Raw genomic sequence first — 21,542 nt, 5'->3', positions numbered from 1 at the left:
TGTAAATGTGGGTCTTCTCCTACAATTCTAGTTTGTTCTGCTAATTGTAACAATTCTTCTAAACTCTTTGAACTATCTAACTGTAATATTTCTATACGGTTTCCTTCTTCTAAAAATCGGATATTCATGTTCAAATATTTTTTCATCAAACTCTTTTATATTATTATACTCATTATTTTCTTTTGACTTTTCTAAATAATAATTATTTTGGTCACTAGACTCTTCCATATATATGCTTTTGTATGCTTTTACCGTATTACTTTGATATGTTATAGTAATACCTCTATTGAAAAATGTTATGTTAGGATTCATATATAAAAAAAACCTTGTAAACTTTTCAGAAAGTTTAAACCTAAAATAAATGGATATGATCCTACTGGTGAAACAAATATTAATGGTAATTTTTTCAACTTTAATAAACTCATTATTAATGCAATTTGTGTTAAATAAACTAGTCTTTCATCAAATTATGTTATTCTAACTGATTTTGCTAATTTTTTCCTATACTTTTCTAGTACCAACTCTTCTCTTAAGACACTTTTTGTGCTTCTTGTATCTATCATAGCTGTTGTTTGTATTTTGTATTCTTTTTCTATTTCTATTTCACAATTTATGGTAATTAACGAACTGTTTTTTTTTTTTTTTTTTTGGCTTCTCTATACTATGAACAATATTTCCTAATATTTCAGTACTCTCCTCTGATTCAGCTGAATTAACTTCTAATTACCTATTACTAAAACATTTTTCACACAATATTGAATATGTATTATAATACTTATTTGCAACTAACTTACTATACTTATGACATTTTTTTAGCCAACCTAAATTATGTATTTATACTCTTCTTCATGTTGTTCTTCTATGAATGAACACATACACTCTTCTAAATCACTATGTGAACTACTTGAATCTTCTAAGTCTAAATCTATCATATTTATACTTTCTATACTATAAATACTCTCATTATCACTTAAATCATCTAAACTATATATTGACTGTATATCCTCATCTTATTCTAACTTAAATAACTCCATTAAATATACTTTATCTCTCAGCCGTTTACCTAATTTTGGACACTTTGGTCAACATAAATAATATTTACAACTACTTTTATCTTTTGGTGCTTTATATTTTCTAATCCAAAGTCTACCACTTCTTTTTCTAAATTGTTTTGGAATATATTTTCTCTTCCTATATGTTCTTGAAGGTTTTATGTTGTTTGTATGGCTTGTATGACTTATATTTCCTTTTCTTATGCTTATTTTTCTTATGACAACTATATTGTTGTGATAAATCTATGTTTTTACAGCTCATGTAAAATTGCTTCCTAATTTGTCTCTTAACTTTTATTTGGCTACACTCTTGTTTAAGTATGTTATATACATGTTGAATTCTAGGTCCTATTGCAATATCATTTTTCTTTGCATGCTTTTGTCATTCATTCCAAATCTTTTCTCTCATTGGTCCTTTTATTTTTGTCATATAAGTATCTAATAAATTAGTATCACTAATTCTACCTGTTCTTTCTAAATACGTAAAGAAATTTGAAGTATACTCCGCTATATATTGTAAATCACAAATTTGTAATTGTTCTAAATTTCTAATTGCTCTTATTTGTTCTTGTTCAATTCTAACATCTAACATATTATGATCTAAAAATTCTTGCTTAATTAAAGTAACAAAACCATCAATATTAAAATGTGTTTTAGCTACCTGATGCTGTTCTAGATTTTGAACTTTCCATAATTGAAAATAATAAAAACCTAAACCAGTTAAAGTATATTCAAAATAATCTAACATATTTTGTGAATTACTAAAATCTAATATTAGTGCTGCATGTACACAACATTTTTCTCATCTCTCAATTGTTCTCTCCCAATCTTGTGGATTTACATTATTTAAGTTTAAAATATTACATGCTATATTGATTTGTTCTAATCCTCTTAAATATGGAATCCTATTTTTTCTAGGTGGTTTCATCGTACTTTCTTCAATGTAATCTACTCCTGCTTGTTCATTATATTGTTCATTTGTTTGTCTCAAAAATTGTTGATCAGTTCTACCTACATATCCTGAATTTTCTACTCCTAATGTGCTACTTTCTTCTGCTGGATTACATTATACTTTCAACTCTAATAAATTATTATATTCTTTTGATTCTAAAATATGTTCCACTCTTATTTCTAAAATTAATTTTTTTTCATCTCTTCATCTGAAATTCTATGTAGTCCTAAATCATATGTCTTATATTTTTCTAAATATTGTTCTTCATCTAAATGATCAACATCTTCTATAAGCCTATTTACAATATGATCAAAATTTTGCTCAACTAAATTAATATCTAAATTATCAAAAGTCATGTGAATACTCTCATTTTCAATTCGCTCCCATCATCTTCTATATTTTCTAATTGCTTGTAATTACTAAATCTAATTGTTGCTTCACCTGTATTAGTTTCATATATTTGTACTCTAACTGATTGTCTATTTCTGGCTACTTGTAAATTAGGTAATATACACTGAATTCCTTCTAAAAAGCTATTATTTACGGGTTTTGCTTCTATCATATTTACATGCTTATTACCAAATGTGTGAACTAAATTTTGAAATTCTAAATAAAATATATGATTATATTTATCAGAAACTTTACCAATATACATTAAGTTAATACACAAATTTTTATACTCTCCTTTCATATTATAATTTTTTTGTTCTTATGCTTACTTTAATATATTTACTAAATTCATTAATTATCATAACATAATTAGGAATACAACATATGACTGCTAAATTTGAACTTAAGTCTACTTCAGCTGTTGCTATTGCTGCTTGCTGGTGATTATCTCATATGTCATCATATATGTACACTAGCTAATGCTTTTGTGCCTACTTGTGCCCTGGTTAATCATGTTATTCCAATTAATATTGTTCCTATATGAATTTAACTAAAATGTGATTTTCTCAACTGAATAACTGCTTCTTTATTGAGTATATTAAGTGTAACTTCTTTATCAATACAGCTAACTTCATGTTAACTGATGCTACTGACAATTCTACTTCTATTTTCAAATAAACCTAATTGATACAAATTATATTTATTTCTCTGTGTTCTCTTAAATCATCTTCTATTAAATTATTGTGCTTCTTCTTCATTTGGATAAATATCTTCAACTCTAACTACTTCTTTTCCTTTTCTCCTAAATAGTTCCATTTTCTATTGTCAAAATGATTTATCTTAGGTCTTCAAATATGATTATTTGTACTTCAAGTTAAATTTTCTAACTTTTCTAACAAAGATGGTGGATGTCACATCCCGGCCCGAGGTCCACCACATTCTGGGCCCACTCCACCACTGTAGCACGATATTGTCCACTTTGGGCCCCGACCACGCCCTCACGGTTTTGTTTCTGGGAACTCACACAAGAACTTCCCAGAAACAAAACCGTGAGGGCGTGGTCGGGGCCCAAAGCGGACAATATCGTGCTACGGTAGTGGAGCGGGCCCTGGATGTGGTGGACCACGGGCCGGGATGTGACAGTGGAAGTGATGAAGATGTGTTATGTAAAACTTGATTTATTTCTGCTATTTGTTTTTCAACTTGGTCTACTTTTTCGGCTAAACTTAAAGCTAATTGGATAGTTAAATTATTTTGTCTAATAGGGATAATACTACTAGCTACTGGTGTTGAAAAATTTGTTAAACATACTGGTTCTTTATCTAACTTACTAATTTCTTTCAAAACTTGGATATATTTTCTATTAGTTCTAGAATCGGTCATTAAATTAATGATCTATCTATTTTATAATGTAACTTATCTACTTGTTAACTCAACTCTTTTTGCACTAATTGAATTTTTTGTACTTCTAATTTTAATTGCTCAACTATTTCTAGTGATCTAAGTTCTACTTGCTTAGGTTTACTATCTATAAGGTCAATAAGTTCTTTTATCTCTTTTTTGCTCGGAAACCTTTGAATATTTTTATTATTATCTTCTAACTCAGATGTAATATAATCTAAATTTTGTCTAATTGTTTTTATGGATTTTTTATGAAAATGTTCTAACAACTGGTTTAATAAATAATTATGCTTATTATTTTTTAATTTTATATTTTCTGCTTGACCAATAATAAGATTTACAATGCTATTGGCTTGTGGATTTTCTTCACTATGCAAAATATGATTATGATTTCTTAATGGAAAATAACAAACTAAACTATTTTGGTCTAAAGTTATTTTTCTTTTTTGTGGTTCACTAATTTCTAAATTTAGGTAATCTATCATAAGTTACAATCTACATTTCTCTAAAATTACAGCTAACTGGTTTCTTAGAAACTCTCTTTCTTTTCTCAGGGTATCTAAAGTTTGATCTGTTGCTTTTCTTGCTTCTATAATTCTATGTTGCACTTCTGTGTTATTATATTTACTAATAAATGAAGGGTGTTCAAGATAACCAAGATAAAACTTCTGCTTCTTCAAAGTTTTGCTATTTCTTTTGGATATATTTGTTAATCTTCTGTTTATGCTAGTTATAGTTGGGTGTCTAGGACAATAAATATCTGGTGGTTGTGGTTTAGAAGGTCTACAAAGACAATAATATCTATTATTCATACAAAATTAAACAAATGTGTGATATTAGTTGTGTTAATGATGTCTGTCCTCAAGGCACTTTACTATTATAATTATACTATTAAAATGCTAAACTTGGTTCTGATTCCAAATTTCTCAAAGCAAATGTCCGGTTAAATAGTCGGATGTCCATTATAACAACTAGACATAAAACCTTACACATGAAACTCGACACATCTCAGCATGATGGCCACTCACAATGCAAGTATAAGGCTTTAAAGGCTGAACTCAGACATACAAAGAACTCAGAAGTACATTGGTTAATGTCCAGTTATTTGTATGGTAAGCATTCAATTATAACAGAGTGCTCTAACAAAGTATGATTATCAGTTTAGCAAGTTAATAATATAACTACAATAGTGTTTCCCTATTTTGGATTAGAAGTCTAATTAAACAAACACACTAAAGAATGAAAGAAAGAAAACTTACTTAAGACTTGAAGATTGCTTGAATTTGTACACTTGAACTTTTATTGATATATAAAATGTTTACAAAGAGAAGTGTTTACAAAGAATGCTAGGAATGCTTCGGGTGCTCTATGCTTGAGGTGTATTGGAGTAGTGTGTATTGAGGTGTTGTGTCCTTACAGTGAATGAAACTCCTCCTTATATACATTAAATGAGGATACTATTGTATAAAAAAAAATCTTTACAAATAATGGTGTAGACGTCTCCTTGGGTACTTGTTATTTGTCCATTTGCTTCTACTGTTACTGAAATTGTCGGCACTGTTTCTAAAACATGGACTTAATTATTGTTACTATCTTCTTTTGCTTTTTTTTTTTAAACGGCATGTGAACTTGTTGAATGAATGTGATCTTTCTGAATGCCTTGCTAAATGCATGTGTTCTTTTTGAATGCCTTATCTCCCTTGTCTTCTTTCCTATGCCCAATTTAGGTATTAACAAATTATTTTGTCCTGATGATTAAAAGAAAACTTTTTTGGATGTTTCCATTAGTTTTCCATTTTTTTTAATGACATAAGCCTGGGGGGATGGTGGAAATTTATGCGTCGGATTGAACTAGAACATTTGAAGTGCACAATTAAATTTTTAGAGTGCCAACGAGCCACCTGCTTTTTCTCTCTTTGATTTCTCCTTTCAGTTAGTTTGATTTGATGACGTACGGAAACTGATCAGGTTTCAAGGAACATTACAAGCAGAATGATTTACTATGGCAATCCAATGAGTTAAGAACCTCCTTACACCAATAATGCATCACCTAGATGCGCGGTAAGGACAGTCGCCTCAGAATGCTAAAGGACAGTCGCCCGGCAAGTGACTGTTAGCCGTGGATCATTGCGAAGCGCAGAACACGCACATCAACGGCTGATAGTCACAAACATCAACAGCTGATAGTCACAAACAGTAACGCATACAGTAGAAGGGTTTTGGTAGATTTCACAGCAATGTTGTAAACCATATCAGTGCTTTCATTTAAACAAGATGTTAGTGTGTGTAGTCATATCCCATATCCAGAATCCTTTGTCACCGAATCAAATATTCACGGCAAACAATATACAATATGCAGACATGAAACTTTACATAAACGCAATACCGTATCTTTGGGAAGTCAAAGAGTTAGTTTGCTTGCTTGCTTGCTTGCATTTAGCCCTGCAGATAATCCCCAATCTCCGTATTAAAACACGAAATCTCAAATCTCAACACCCATGGGAAATCAACAAGTTCGAAAGACAGACCTGTTGGCTCAGAATCTCCACTGCCACATTAAGATCACCATCTGCAGCTGCTAGGGCAACTTCTACCTGTGTCTGTAGCCCATTACCAAGACGTCATTAGAAGATGTTCATACCAGAAAGCATGAATTAAAATGCTAATATCGTCTAAACCCATTCCAGATGCGTGGTAACATATTTCATATCTAATCTCCGCATCCACTTAACTCTATCGATATGAATCAATGCAGCTAACAGAATGCATACTATAGGATGGTTAGCTCATTCGATTAAGGAGAAAAACAGGGTGGTTTAACATCTTACCCTCTCAAAACCCATTGATACAAGCTTTTGGATTTCTTCTTCAGATGCAACATAATCCTGCAATCGAAAGACAAGTTAAACAAGAGACTTATATAAACCAGATGGACTGGAAGAACTGTCAAGGCAAACCCAAACGATTAATTAAAAAGACAAACCTGATGGTGTACAGGAATTTCTGCCGCTGCATTATTTAGTGTTGCCTGCCTGAAAATATCAAGAAAAGAGGTAATCCCATTTTCCAGCCAAATGCATACTGCTTACAATTGCTTTGGTTTACCTCATTTGCTAGAAGAATTTTGAGAACATTCTTACTATGAAGTAAACTATTTAGTAAAAAGGCAGCAGATGTAAACATCCAGAGAATAAATAATTCAAAGACGGTGAAAGATGCCCAAAACCAGATTTGGGAAGAAATCGCGTTCTTGCCTTCTTGGCAGAAATTTTGTGGTCAATTAAAAGACCTAATGGAACTCTTGGACTAAGAGAACAAAAAAAAAAAAAAAAAAAAAAAAAAAACCTTCGTAATCATTCTAGTATAAAAAGGCAGCTGTGGTTACACTCCTCTCTTATAAGTTTATAACATAACATAAGAGAGAAATTGCATAGGTAGGAGTGCATGATAATATTTTAACAAGGAAGAGTAAAAGAACAATAAAAGCACTATCCATGACCACAACACACTCATTAAGCTACAAGCATGCATTAAGTTTTTATACCTTCCATCAGATAAATTCTGTCCTGTACCAATAACTGCCACATCTGATGGATGTTCTGAGTTGCTATTGTCCAAGAGTCTAGCCTGTAAGTTTGATTCCGAATCAGCATCAGAAATGGTACCTCGACCAGATCCAAGTGTTCTTCCTCTCCCAGGAAACATGTGACCATCTTGTGCTGACTGCATTATTGCAATGGGAAGTCATCAAATTTAGTAACTTAATTTATATTCACCAAACATTGAGGGAATGGAATTACAATAAAGTGTGTATTTCAAAGATTGAATTAAGGTACAACACTCTTAACATCCAAGTGACATTTGATATAGAATATGGATCTTAAAGAGGGTCGGTAAGTAAAGGGTTTTCAACATTTACATCCTCAAAAGGTGAAAAACACAATACCTGTACAGATGTTTCCCTCTGTGGGATCCATGAAGACAAGTTTCTCCAGATACTTCCAGCAGAGAATCCACTGGTAAATAAAACATACCATTTGCAACTCTTATAACATTAATAACTGTAGTCTTTCAAGAAATCGAATTACCAAAATTCATTAGTCAAAAGAAAAGTAAAGGGAACAGAAATATTACTTACCTAGTGGGTGTACCTTGGGTTGAATATGTAGGGATGAAGGCAGAAGGATTCCCACCAGTGCACACAATAAATTTAGGCCGCCTCACACAACTTGACTGGAAGCATAAAGTTAAAAAAAATAAAAAGTAAAAATAAAAAAGATTAGGGATCCGTGCAATAAATGCATAAGTCCAATTAAATAAGACGAACAATAGTAAGTTTCCAAATTGATGAATCATCAAAAGCAGTTTACTCACAAATAATGAGGAGGCCTCAATTTTAGAATAAAAGGATGTTCCCGGAATGAGGAAATTTAATAAGCTGTAAGTATCTGTATTGCAAAGCCAACACAAAGCATTATCACCGACTTCCTCATGTGACACAACAAAAAAGAAACGGGAGATTAGAATGGCAGAAACTTACAAGCAAAGCCAGACAAAATGCCACATAGGTGTCCCAGTAAAGAAACATTTGGCATAACAACTTGGAACACTACCAGCAAGATCCATGCATACCTGAAACAGATTAAAGTAATCAATGTCAGATAATTAATAAAATATATGGCAATGTAAAAGAATAAGAATTAAACACGGCATAAGCATGTTACTGCCATTACCATTTAGCAGGTACATTGAAGAGTCCAAACACACTGCAGGGCAAAAAATGTTTGTGTGTTAGTAGAAGCCAATGCATTCTCCAGGAACAAACAAAAACAGCGAAAACAATTAAAATGTGCATCTATACACACATCTGCGCACAATTTAGTGCACCCATTGAATGATCGCATGAAAGGCTTCTAAATATCTTATTCTTCATTATATAAAAGATGAATAAAAATTATTCTAGGTAAGAGAAAGACAATACTTGAAATTTTCTCTCTTAAGCTAGACAATAGAAAAGTCAAATATGCTTGAAAAATTAAAAGCACTAACCTTCTAGACTGGTGTCCACTCAGACTTGTCTCTATAACAATCATAGAAAACAAGATTCCCGAGAAGCCTATTGCACATTCATCCATGAGGTACTGAGAAGGGTGAATAGGATTATAGGATACCAAAAGCGCAATCAGAAGATGTAATACTACATTGCTTATGGCCAATAGAATGATCATGTACAACAAGCGGACAGTTCCCATGATTCTCTCCAACTCAGAACCCAAAGGAACTAATGCCATCATGTTGAACAACACATGCAGCACTGAACCATGGAAGATAATGGAGGTGAAAATCCTGTAGACTGAACAAGAGGACAAAAGGTTGATGACCATTGGATGAAATCGGTTTGCATACAAAAAAGGCATATATTTTTTCTATCAGCTGAATAAATCCCACAAATATAACTTTCATAGATTAATTAATTTAAAAGTAGATACTTTTGATAGAGAAACAAAATGTAGTTAAAATGAGCAGAGATTCTCTATTTGATTTCAAAATGGGCCAGACAGGTGACCCTAAGGTTGTGCTAAAGCCTGACGTTAGGGGGACTAAATTACGGATTGTTAGGTAGGCTTAATATATAGGTTTACAACAATCATGATCGGAAATACTGTTTTGAAAAGACTACTAAAAGGTTTCTACGTCAGTGTGCAGGGGTTATATAAAGCATAATCCAAAGGTAGCAACCAACTACGTTAAGCAGCACCGGTGTTAAAGCCACTTGATCAGGAACTATAATTTAAAGTATCCACATTCACGTAACACACTATCTCCAAATGTTAGAAAAATAATGACGATACAAGACCATCAAATAGTTCATCACTGTAAGTATTAAATATAAAGCAATAATCTTGAACAAAGTCATTAATATGTTCATTAGTATAAACCATAAAGCCCCAGTGCTCATAAAATCTGTGATCAAATCATATACGAAATTGCACAAAAACTTGAACATAAGTTGGAAGAGTGGACCTAAGGTGTTTTGTGGTGAAGTCAAATTTTAGTTGCATAATCAAAATTGAAGCAATCAGAAAAACAAGAAAACAAAAGACATTAATTGCAAGGTCCACAAGAGTATCGGGAAGTGAACAATCGAGAATAATAATTCTAGAATGAGGGACAAGGAAGTGCATGTTTAACCCCGGGAAGGAGGGTGGCAAAGCTCTACTTCTTTCTAATAACTAAAGATTACCACACTGACAATGAAAAAATTTACCTTGGAATCGGGATACAACATCAGAGGGCGAAAAGCACACTTCGTAAAAGGAATCATATCCAACCAGGAGGCAAACCAAGTAAATAGTCACGCACACGCCGACCACCGCTGAAGTAAGGAAAGGAATGCTCTCCCACCATTGCCTCAACCTAGTTTGCAGCCCTGCCTATACATACACCCAAACATACAATCAATCTCAAATTCACTATAACCCAAACAAACACACATACAAACCATATTACACACTAATTTCAGCATAATTCAATTAAACAAAATGTAATTAAAGAAAATTTAGGGTTTCCAAATTTTAAACAGAGTTGATCCAAGTTTCATGATGCTGAAGCTAAACACAACAAACAAAACCGAATCGAAATCAAACATGAAAATATCACTCAGAAAGCAAACTAAAAGTTGAGAAGCTCAAAGCAGCTAAGTTTACTGTTAATATCTACCTCCTCATTTCGTAGTTAACAAAAAATAAAAAACAAAATTCCGGTTTCCATTTCTGCATTTTCTCAGCAACCAAACGGAAGATAGGAGAAAATACTGGAATTTTCTCGGGAAAAAGGGGAAAAGAGAGGTAGATCGGATATGAGAATTTACCTCGGAAACGATGTTGGGTCTCATTTTTCTTGGTCGCTCTCTCGGTCTTTCTCCGAGTGAGTCTGACTTGGTTTTGAAACAATCGCTTTGTATTTGCGTTGTGCGGGGATCTCGAATTCTCCCACATCCGCGAACAGTCTTTTTCCCCTCGGATCGTTGAATACGGGCGGGTCGGGATCCACAAAACAAATCGGGTTTGAGATTGGGTTATTTTAGGATAGTGATATTTACACACTTATTTTTACTTCTTGCACACCTCTCCTAATTATTGATCTCAGATCAAACGAATTGATGAAGATAAAAACTAAAAATTAATAAGGATGTGTAAGAGATAAAAACGAATGTGTGAATATCACTATTCTTTTTTATTTTATTTTTGTGTTTGGATTTCCAGGGGTGACTATGAGTTGATACAAAAACCAAAGATGTTGAAAAGTTGAGTAGGATGAGCATAAGGGAAATATACCTGATGATGGAAAGAGCTATCTATGCGGAGGAGGAGTTGCAGGAAATATCTGTAGAATATCAGGATATGTGGGAATACCTGGAGGATATGTCTGCGAGGGGAGAGAAACCTATGACAGCTAAGGAAGCGGGAAGCCAATCTCGGGGTGATGGCGGCTGGCCTTCAATAGCCACAAGGTCACCATGATACACCTGTTTTGGAACTGTTGTGGTATGGGGTTGGACACGGTAGTTTGGGCCCTACATGAGCTTATCAGGAAATATAGACTCTCTATGATTTTTCTATCGAAAACAAAAGTGAAAGATCATAGAATTGAAGGTGTGAGGCGGCTTATGGGGTGTTTGAATGGTTTTAACGTAGCTCTGATTGGGAGAGCGTGTGGTTTGAGTTTTTGGTGGGATAACTCAATCATGGTGGAGATCTTGGATTCCTCCAAGCACTTTATTGATGCTAGATGCAATTTCAGAGACTCCAATGGGAATTTCAATGTATGGGAGTCTATGGCACGTCTTATCGCTTGGAGAAAAATGAGTTTTGGAGAGGGATGGTTCAGAAGTTCAACCCTGGTAATATCCCTTGGATATATGGTGGTGACTTTAATGAATTTTTATGGGAGTGGGAAAAGTCGGGTGGAGTGGAAGTGAGATACAATAGAACTCGGTGCTCAAAGGATTTCATGGGTAAAATTCAGGTGATGGATTTGGGCTTTAAGGGACCGGGGTTCACTTGGAGAGGAACGAGGAATGGGCAACTGGTGGAAGCTCGGCTTGATAGAGGTCTTGTCAACGGCCATTGGTAGTCATTATGGCCAAACACCATTGCTACTCATTGTACGGTGCTGGGATCGGACCACTATCCTATTTTGATATAGTGTGAGCCGAATGAGATGAAAAGGAAAAAACTCTTTGGCTTTAAGGCTTTTTGGGCAAAGAAAATGATTGCCGAGAGGTCATCCAACGATGCTGGGGGATGTGGCGGAGTAGTGATAGTATGGAGAGATGGTCTGGGAAAATTAATGATTGCCACAACAAATTATTGAGATGGAGTCGAAGGAAATTCAAACAGAAAGGGCAACAAATTGACGAGATGATGAAGAAATTTGGGTCCCTTCAAATGGATTGGGGAGCTAATGCGCAAGAGATAGAAGTGCTCATGAAGAGGGTGGACCGATTGTGGAGTTAAGAGTAGAGCTTCTGGCAACAGAGATTGCGAGTTAAATGGCTCCAAGATGGAGATGCTAATACCTCGTTCTTTCACCAATCTACAATGCAAAAAAGACGTAGAAACAAAGTCGTCTCTTTAAGGGATAGAAGTGGGGGTTGGGTGGACAACCCACTAGTGGTAAGGAACATTATAAACAGCCATTTCACAAATCTCTTTACCTCGGTGGGGCAGCGGGATTGAGGTTCGAACTTGGATTGCGTCACCCCTAAAGTCACTGTGGAGATGAATAAGACCCTTACTACTTCGGTTTTGATGGAGGAGGTTAAGCATGCGGCTTTACAAATGGGTGGCCTAAAAGCCCCTATACCTGATGGCTTTCAGGGTATCTTCTACCACTCTTATTGGGATATCATCTTGAATGATGTAAATGAGCTAATTGTGGACTTGATGACTGGTAGACAAACCCCAAACTATCTGAATGTTACTCATATGGTGTTGATCCCCAAGGTGTCAAGCCCAGAAAATGTAAACCAGTTCTGTCCCATAAGTTTGTGTAATTACTCATACAAGGTTCTGTCAAAAGTGATGGCGAACCGTCTGAAACCACTTTTGCCGACATTGATTTCTACAGCTCAAAATGCATTTGTTGTAGGGAGACAAATTCAAGATAACATTGGTATTGCTCATGAGATTTTCCACTTTCTCAAGTTGAGGAATACCAAAAGAAAATTCGAACTTGGAGTTAAATTGGATATGCATAAAGCATACGACAGCGTGGAGTGGGATTTCTTAATGGCGGTGATAGAAAGATTGGGGTTCAATAGTAATTGAAGGAATCTCATAATGAGATGTATATCATCGGTGAACTTTGCAATTTTGCTTAATGGTCAGCCTGGCGATAAATTTGCTCTTTCCAGAGGTCTTCGCCAGGGAGATCCTCTATCCCCGTACTTATTTTTGATGGTGAGTGAGGTATTTTCTCTACTTATGCAGCAGGCAAGTGAGATGAAAGGAATTTAAAGGATACAATTGAATCGCAACAGTTCGGCCATTTCTCATTTATTTTTTGTGGATGATACTCTCATTTTTCTAAAGGTAGAGAAGGATAATTGCCGAAATCTAGTCTGCTTAATTGATGAGTATTGCTTTGCGTCGGGCCAACAAGTTAACTTACATGAGTCAAATGTGTTCTTCGGTCATAATGTTCATGCAGGTTGGGCGAATAAGTTAACAGGTATTTTGGGAATGGACAAGGTTGATGACCCCAGGGTGTACCTGGGTGTCCCGGCAGTTTGGGGCCGCTCAAAAAAATGTGGCTTGGCTTATGTAAAGGGCCGTCTTTTCGGGAAATTGCAAGGCTAGAAGAAGTCTACTCTATCAACTGCAGGAAGAAAGGTTTTGATCAAAACGGTGGCACAAGCTATTCCAGCATATCCTATGAACCTTTTCAAATTCCCCATAACTTTCTGCAAGGAGCTTAATGCTATGATAGCTGACTTTTGGTGGGGACAAAAAGACGGAGAACATCGGATCCATTGGGTCTCCAAAGAGAAGCTGTGCTTTTCTAAAGCTGATGGTGGGCTTGGGTTCAAAAATTTTGTGGACTTTAATTACCCTCTACTGGCAAAGCAATGCTAGAGATTAATTTCTGAACCGAATTCCAAGTGGGCAGAGGTGCTTAAAGCACGATACTTCCCCAATTGTTCGTTCCTGGATGCGGAAAGGGGTGGCAGAGCATCGTGGGCTTGGTCTAGCCTATTAGCCAGCAGAGACATATTACTTGGGGGAGCACATTGGCAGATTATGAATGGAAATGATGTGCGGATTTAGATCGATAGATGGATTCCTTCCATTCCGTTGGGTCGACCATCGCTGACGGGGGAGGTACGGGTAAGCCGAAATACAAGGGTGAATTCTTTATTAAGTTTGGAGACAGGTGGATGGAACATCGAATTTTTACAATCGTTTGTGTTGGCTAAGGATTATGATGCCATGTTAGAAACTCCGATCGGCAATCCGAAGCTTAGTGACAGATTAGTGTGGCCTTTTGAAAAGAGGAGAATTTTTTCTGTTAAGTCAGGATACCATTGGGCAGCCTCGAGGAGACCATCTAATAGAAGCTCGAGTTCATCGTCCTCTACATCTTTTCCCAGCTCTCTCTGGAAGGCTATATGGACCATACATACAACACCAAAGGTTCGATGCTTCATGTGGAAAACCCTTCACTTCGCCATTGCAACCATGACGAACTTATTCAATAGGAGATCGGCACAATCCCCTGTTTTCCCATTATGTTCTTTACACGAGGAGTTGGTGGAGCACTTATTCCTTATGTGCCCGTGGGTTGAATTAGTTTGGTTTGGGGGTATTCTTAATTTAAAAATTAACCGTGCTCTGATCACTACCTGGGCAGAATGGCTAATTGACATTTCTAGGATAAATGGAGGTTCTAAGTCAAAGGTTACAACGAGGCTCTCCTATATTGGCTTCACATGTTGGCAAATCTGGAAGGCTCGTTGCAATGCGTTGTTTAATCATGTTCCGGTTAACCCAAGACAGGTACTCATCTCAATCGCCAACATGGCTAGAACTTTCAATGAAGCTGCTTGCCCGGTGCGCTGCACCTCTCGGCTTAGTTCCCCTGGTGCTATTGAGGTCCATTGGTCTCCGCCTTGTCCTGAGTTTATCAAATCAATGTTGATGCCAGTTGGAGGCCAAGTTTGCAGGATGGCTTTGCTAGTGTGGTTGCGTGGGATATTGAAGGAAACTTTATGGCAGCTTGTTGATACTCCATCAAAGCATCCAATGCAGTGTTGGCGGAAGCAAATGCGTTTCTCCATGGATGCGAATTGGGTATCTCCCGGGGATAGAACTCGGTGATCATCGAATCTGATTTGATGGAATCCATTGCCAGCCTCAGGAATACTTCAACTCTTGGCAGTTGGGAAGCCTTCCCCATTCTTAGGAAATGTAAAATACTGGGGGATAATTCCCAAACTTGTCGCTGGTCTTGGGTTCCAAGATCGGCCAATCATGCGGTAAACTTCATTGCGTCGAGATAATGTAGGGAGATGTGTGATGTTATGTGGGTTTATTGACTTCCATCTTCCTTTGTTCATGTTCTTTGTAATGATGGACTCCCATGCCCTCCCTAAACACCCCGGTAGTGTGAGTGGTGACATTTTTAGCATTGGATGCGGCGTCATTGCTCCTTGGACCACTCGCACTACTTTATGCTTTTGCTGGTTTTCAGCTGTTTGCCTTGTTGTAGGCTCTCTGTATTTCTCTTTGACTTCTTTGCCCTAGTTCTATGGATTCCAGTTTCCAAAAAAAAAAAAAAAAAAAAAAAAAAACCTTTAGAATTTCCCCAACTCACCATAGACAGGTGCAGTATCTATCCAATAATATGATATCACCAAAGTTCTAAAACACATTAGACACTAGTCTCGCGGTGAGCACGGGCCTAACGCTTAGGTGGCTAGGAGGATATCATATAAAAAAGTGTTTACTTATACTTTAAAAATACATAATTTCATTGGGATAAAAAATTGCAAACTAAGATGACAAATAAATGATAAAGTAATAGAACATAATGACCTTATTTGGCAATTCTGACTGTACTGACTATTTCTATCAGATAAGATAAATAGCCACCGGATAGTACTGACTAAATTAGTCGAGCCTTTGGTGCAGTATCAGACTAATGACCGTATTATTTATACTGTGTTTAGTATTATACCGGATAGGAGGAATCAAACTTAAAATAAAAAAAATTAAAAATAAAAAAACTGAAAATCATCTTTTTGTTTCCAGATCTCTCTGCACCCCCAAACTCCCTCCTTCTTTCTCCCTTCTTCTTCTTCCCCTACTGCAGAAGAATCCCAAATAATTGTTCCCTAGATCTCTCCGCCGCACCTCCCAAACTCCCTCCCTCTTTCTCCCTTCTTCTTCTTCCCTGATTGTAGAAGAATCCCAAATAAATTCAAACAACCAGTTACAGATGAATCCCAAATTGAAATCATCTCTCTGCTGCACCATGTTTCTTTGCAAGACCCAGTTGCAGGGGAGGATGGTGAGTAGGCGATGAGGAAGGCCACAAAGAGAGGACGACGAGGAAGGCGATGAGGACTAGGAGAGCAGAGATGGCGAGAGAAAGCAGCGGCGAGAGAAGGCAACTGCGAAGACGGTGATGGCGAGAGAAGGTGACGGGGAGGACGGCGATGTCGAGAGAAGGTGAGAGAGAGGGCCGAGTTCGCGAGAAAGGCGAGCAAAACCGACTAATAATAATCCGAGCCTTTTGGTTGGTTTTATTAAGCAAACATATACTGTGTTAAATAAGCAGACCATTTAAATTAATTCGGTGCTTATTTAGTACGAGTGAACACCAAACACCCGAGTCAGTATAACTAGTCCTATCTGATCCTTTATCCGATCTGCCAAATAGGGGGAATGAAAACATGGGAGAACTTCATATAATATGTGTTCATCTAAGTAGTCAACAAGTCTTTTACAATTTATTAGAAACAATGAAACACAAAATGAAAATTATTTACTTTTTGTCTAAATGAGAGTTGTGACCTAGGCTGGGGTGCCTAAGCAGGAATGAACAGGCAAGGCAGGCGCCAAAGCAGGTCTAGATGCCCATTCTTCGTTTTCAAACATGTAGAAATTAATGAGAACGGTGACCGGCCACCTAAAATATAATTGGAGCCTAGACGAGGTCTAGACGACGTTAGGCGAAGGTTTTAAAACAGTAGATATCACGTGCCCCACTAAAGCACATGGTTTAATCTTTAAAAGAAGAAAATAGAGAAAAATAATTAAAAAATAAACTCGACAACTGTTGCATCTCCGAACCTTTTGCCCTGCGCCGTTCTTTTTGCTCAGCGATTCAGCAGGCCCCTCCGGCGCCATTTTCTTGTCATTCGCAAGCTCTCTCACACCCGCCCGAAACTCCAACATCCAGGTCATTGTTCATCCCTTACCCCATCTCTGCAACTTCCCGTCCCTTATAGCTGATAGCTTATAGCTTGTCGCTCTCATCACATCTACTACTGACTATCAAATTCAGTTTGTATGTCACTTCTTAATTCTTCGTTCCGTTATTCTTTTAATAAGAATCAGAATTGAATTTTTAGTTGGGTTTGTGAATTGAAATTGGAAATTTTGAATCACAAAATTTGGTTTAAAGGCGATTAATTAAGTCCCTTTCTTGCTATTTTTTTTCTCTCATTTTTGTAAATTTATTTGTAGAAACATATGGGGTTAGTCCCAATACTTACATAAATTTATGCAATATTTGGAAGAAGAAAAATTGAGGTCCAGTCAAATAAAGTTCAAATTTTTAATCTAATATGTAGATACAACAACAAGCTTTATTCCACTAGGAGGGATCGCCTATATGAATTTTACAACGCCACTGCACTTGGTTATATATCAACATATTTCATCCTCAAAAGGAATTTATGTATGCATTAGTTTTCATCTTCTTGTTCTTCTGTTCTTGTTTTTAATTTTAACGACATATTAGTTTATGTTCGATTTTGAAATCTTTAAATGTTTTTTTCTGTTTCTGTTTGTTCTATTACTTGCCATGTTTTCGGATAACTTGGAGTTGTAGACTGTGTTTGTCAGAGTAGATCGGCAGATCGTAGTTTGATATGATCATATAGATTTGATATGGTATGGGTTCCCAAGTTCTTTTGAGCAATTTTAAAGGAGAAAAAACATAAGAAGTATCTGCATCAACTAGTTGAGAATTTGGATTTAAGCTAGTTAGTTAGAAGTAAATGGAATCGTTACCGCTCGATAAGGCTTCGGTTGAATTTTGTTTTGCTATCATCTGAACTGGTATATAGTTGAAATGTAACAAGAACTCACATGCAATCGGCTGTTTTGCTGCACCAGGCAATAGTGAAATGGTTTGGTTAGTCTGGGAAAAGTGTCCCATAATATCATAAATCTACTTTTCAACTCTTTTGGGTCACATAATGTTTCTCATAAGGCGTGATTTCATTCTTTTATGATCCAACTTGCAACAATCAGCTCAATATGTTGATAATTGTTGCTATTTCAAGCCAAACTGAAACGGAAAACAATTGAAATTTTGAAAAATATCCAGTTTGTATGGAAGAGGGTGGGCCTTGGCGCAACGAAAGGTTGCTCCTTTGTGACCAAAAGGTCATGGGTTCGAGTCGTGGAAACAGCCTCTTTGCAAAGCAAGGGGTAAGGCTGCTTACGATAGACGTTCCTCCCCCAACCCTTGGAAAGTGGGGAGCCTTGTTGGCTCGGGATTGCTCTTTTTTTATTCGGTTTGTATGGAAATTGAATGATGGTTGCTCCTAATATTTTTGCTAATCATGTTTATGTACAGATTCCAACATGTGTTCAAGGTATACTCATTAGTGCTTAACGCTCCAATGGACTATCTTGTAAGTTTCCCCTAGCAATTGTCAACTCTAAATGTTTTTGTCATTGTTATCCTCATTCCTGTTTTTGTATGATAAGTCTGTTATTTCTTGTATTTGTTTAATGTTCTTTTCTTTCAGGGTTCTGAAAAAAGTACGTCTAGCCGGATTGGGGACCGATCAACCAGTGATGTTGTTGTGAGGATACGCACAGAGGATGGGCGGGATGATCGGCTATATTGTCATTCCCAGATCCTCATGGAAAAGAGCAAGTATTTCGCTGATCGCCTATCTGAAAATTGGCCAACATGTCAGATTCTTGACTCACGCAACTGCGTTGACGTATACTGCCAAGAATCAGAATTTGACCACCATGTCATTGTTCTCCGCCTTTTTTACGTCGCAGTAGATGGCTTAGTTGGTAACTTGTGGCATGGTGTAAAAAACGCCATTGGAATTCTCCAGGTGGCTGTCAAGCTTGGATGCCCACAAATCATAACTGCTTGTGTGAACTACTTAGAAGCAGTTTCCTGGGAAGAGTCCGAGGAGGAGGACATTTTAAAGATCGTACCACGCCTGGGATCACAAGTGGAGCCAATTCTTGCCCGTCTTCTTCCAGTCAATCACTCATCAATTATGGGGATATTTTTGTCAACCATCCGATTTGCCACATCGTGCCCTCCTCCAATCATGAATGATCTCAAGTCTTCTGCCCAGGAGCAGCTTGAGTACATGATTACTGAAGATGATGATGCCCCGCTCTTAACAGCCGATGATGGGATCAAATCCGAGGTGAAAGAATGTGTGAATAGATTATTTGGAAGATTTAGTAATCTATTAGAAGCCTTGTTATGTGAAGTAGAATTATCTTCTGATGGAGGGAAGATGCAGTCGTTTCAAACATTTTTATCAGATCTGTCGTGGGCATGCCAGATATTAACTAAGTTGGAAACTATGAGGGAACTTGTCTGCAATTGGATGGATGCATCGGATAAAATAGTTAACGTTGTAAAGCAAGCAAGGCCGACAGCTGAACTAATTGAGACAAAGCTTAGGATTGTTGAGGTTGCAGCAAAGATTCTAGAGGCAATAGGTTACGGCACTGTCATTTTGCCAACTGCAAAACGGCTTCATATGGTTAAGGTGTGGCTTCCTTTTGTGAGGGTTGCGAAACCAGTGATCGATTCTGCCACAACTACCGGTGATGACGCTCCTGCACTAAAGATGGATAGTGAACTGTGGCAATCCTTGGAATCCACATTTGTTTCCATAATTCTTACGCTTCCATCCGTCGAGCAGGCGGAGATATTGACTGAATGGTTGGAGAATGAACATATTCAATATCCTGACCTGACCGAGGCATTTGAGGTATGGTGTTACAGATCCAAGGTTTCCAAAAGAAGACTATCATTTATATCGGTGAACCATGAGAAAATCGATACACATTAAGTCATTAACCTCTTCATTTGATCCTTTTCAACCATTTTCGTACTGATTTCTCGGACGCCCTTTCTTAACCAATGTGTTTTACGAAAAATTGGGGAGATTGGGGAAAGACCGCAGGAAGTAGATGGAATATTTGAATTAGTAGCTCGAGGGTGTCATATGTCATTTGATTTCGGGTCTCATGACTCCGATGCAATATGAGAGCTTCCGCCGACATCTTTCTAGTATCCATCTATGACTGGCAGGCAACAAAGTTTGATGCCGAGCAGTGAACCATCCACAGAACTGATAAGCGAAGCCCGCCAAAACCCAGTTCAAACATTTTTCCATCCAAATCGTTGCAGCTTGAAGCATCCTCTGTGCGCAAGACTCACCCATTGATCCTGACCCTGTGCTGTGCAGATTTGAGTTATCAGTTTGAAGGAAGAAAGAAATTTTCCAAGCACCCCTGACCCTGTAAACGCCAGACTTTAATTACCGAATATTTGTTCATAACCATCGGAACACCTACAATGCTGTAACTTCACAGCTAGCTTTCTCTGAAACACCATATTCCCAAAGCTAATTAGTCTGAAGCCAACGGAAAAAAGAAATTGAATGAAACTATTTAAATTTCGAGATTCATTGTTTTTACACCACATGATAGTGAGTGAACTAGATATACAGACTCGGTCCGGTCGTACCAGGTCAGCTCAAGGCATAGCATAATGCGTAGGTAAGGCGAGACTTCTTTGAGAGTGGCCTTACAGGTTGGCAATGGTTGAGGAGGGTAATACAAGCCAATGAGAAGGGCGGGCTCCAAACTCATCAATCAGTGTTGCTTTGTAAGCAATTAGAGCTCAGGGAGGCAGGCACAAGCTGCAGGGCCAAATCAATTAAACCAAACCAACTTAACGGCAATCAATGGGAGGTGAACATCACCTTAGCACGGGGGTTGAGCAAAGTTGAACTCTTTATACTAGCACTTTGTCAGATAAAAAGGAATCTTCATTGGCAGTTGACCAATTTTGTATATGAATTGGGATTGAGTCTTGTGCTTTTGAATCTTTATCGGTAGTTCATCAAATCTTTTGTCATAACTTGTAATAGGCAAATTGCACAAATGGTGATTAGGAGAAAGGATTAGTACCAACATCCTTCATATAACAGTGGATAGATCAGACCACCAGCAAGTCCACTAGTTGGGACAACCAAGGTTCTAAAAGACATTACACGTTAGTCGAGCGGCAGGTTCGAACCTAGCGCTTAGACGGCTAGACAGGGTCTAAGCGGGCGCCTAGGCAGAGTAGACAGATTTAAGTAAATTTATTATATTTCGTGTAAATAAGTATCCGTTTATACTTAAAATATATATAATTTCATTATAAACTACAAAATAGAATGACATATATAT

At 36.9% G+C, this 21,542-nt stretch overlaps 2 protein-coding genes across 4 annotated transcripts; one reads left to right on the top strand and one right to left on the bottom strand.

Annotated features, from left to right (window-relative positions):
• Positions 1-6,033: 6,033 nt before the first annotated feature.
• LOC103968062 (rhomboid-like protein 15) lies at positions 6,034-10,821 on the bottom strand. The gene is made up of 13 exons (XM_009381396.3): positions 10,667-10,821; positions 10,064-10,229; positions 8,845-9,148; positions 8,529-8,561; positions 8,336-8,427; positions 8,170-8,243; positions 7,934-8,028; positions 7,742-7,811; positions 7,340-7,518; positions 6,779-6,827; positions 6,624-6,680; positions 6,324-6,395; positions 6,034-6,237 (listed from the first exon to the last, which is right to left on the bottom strand). Exons 1-13 carry the CDS (start codon positions 10,688-10,690, stop codon positions 6,232-6,234), a joined length of 1,221 nt encoding a protein of 406 aa, XP_009379671.1. The 5' UTR covers positions 10,691-10,821; the 3' UTR covers positions 6,034-6,231.
• A 6,284-nt stretch (positions 10,822-17,105) lies between these two features.
• LOC103968061 (BTB/POZ domain-containing protein At3g05675) lies at positions 17,106-20,773 on the top strand. 3 transcript variants are annotated; one of them, XM_009381394.3, is made up of 3 exons: positions 17,106-17,262; positions 18,670-18,727; positions 18,845-20,773. In XM_009381394.3, the coding sequence occupies exons 2-3, from the start codon at positions 18,716-18,718 to the stop codon at positions 20,150-20,152; spliced, it is 1,320 nt and encodes a 439-aa protein (XP_009379669.1). In that variant the 5' UTR covers positions 17,106-17,262; positions 18,670-18,715; the 3' UTR covers positions 20,153-20,773. The 3 variants fall into 3 exon arrangements, with proteins under 3 accessions (XP_009379669.1, XP_048426538.1, XP_009379668.1); XM_048570581.1 differs by having other exon boundaries at positions 17,121-17,370; XM_009381393.3 differs by lacking the exon at positions 17,106-17,262 and having other exon boundaries at positions 17,381-18,727.
• Positions 20,774-21,542: the final 769 nt, after the last annotated feature.

The sequence above is a fragment of a genome, unplaced genomic scaffold (assembly GCF_019419815.1).
Source record: "Pyrus x bretschneideri cultivar Hongxiangsu unplaced genomic scaffold, Pyrus_bretschneideri_v1 Contig53, whole genome shotgun sequence".
NCBI lineage: Eukaryota > Viridiplantae > Streptophyta > Magnoliopsida > Rosales > Rosaceae > Pyrus > Pyrus x bretschneideri.
This window is presented reverse-complemented; position numbering and strand designations above follow the sequence as displayed.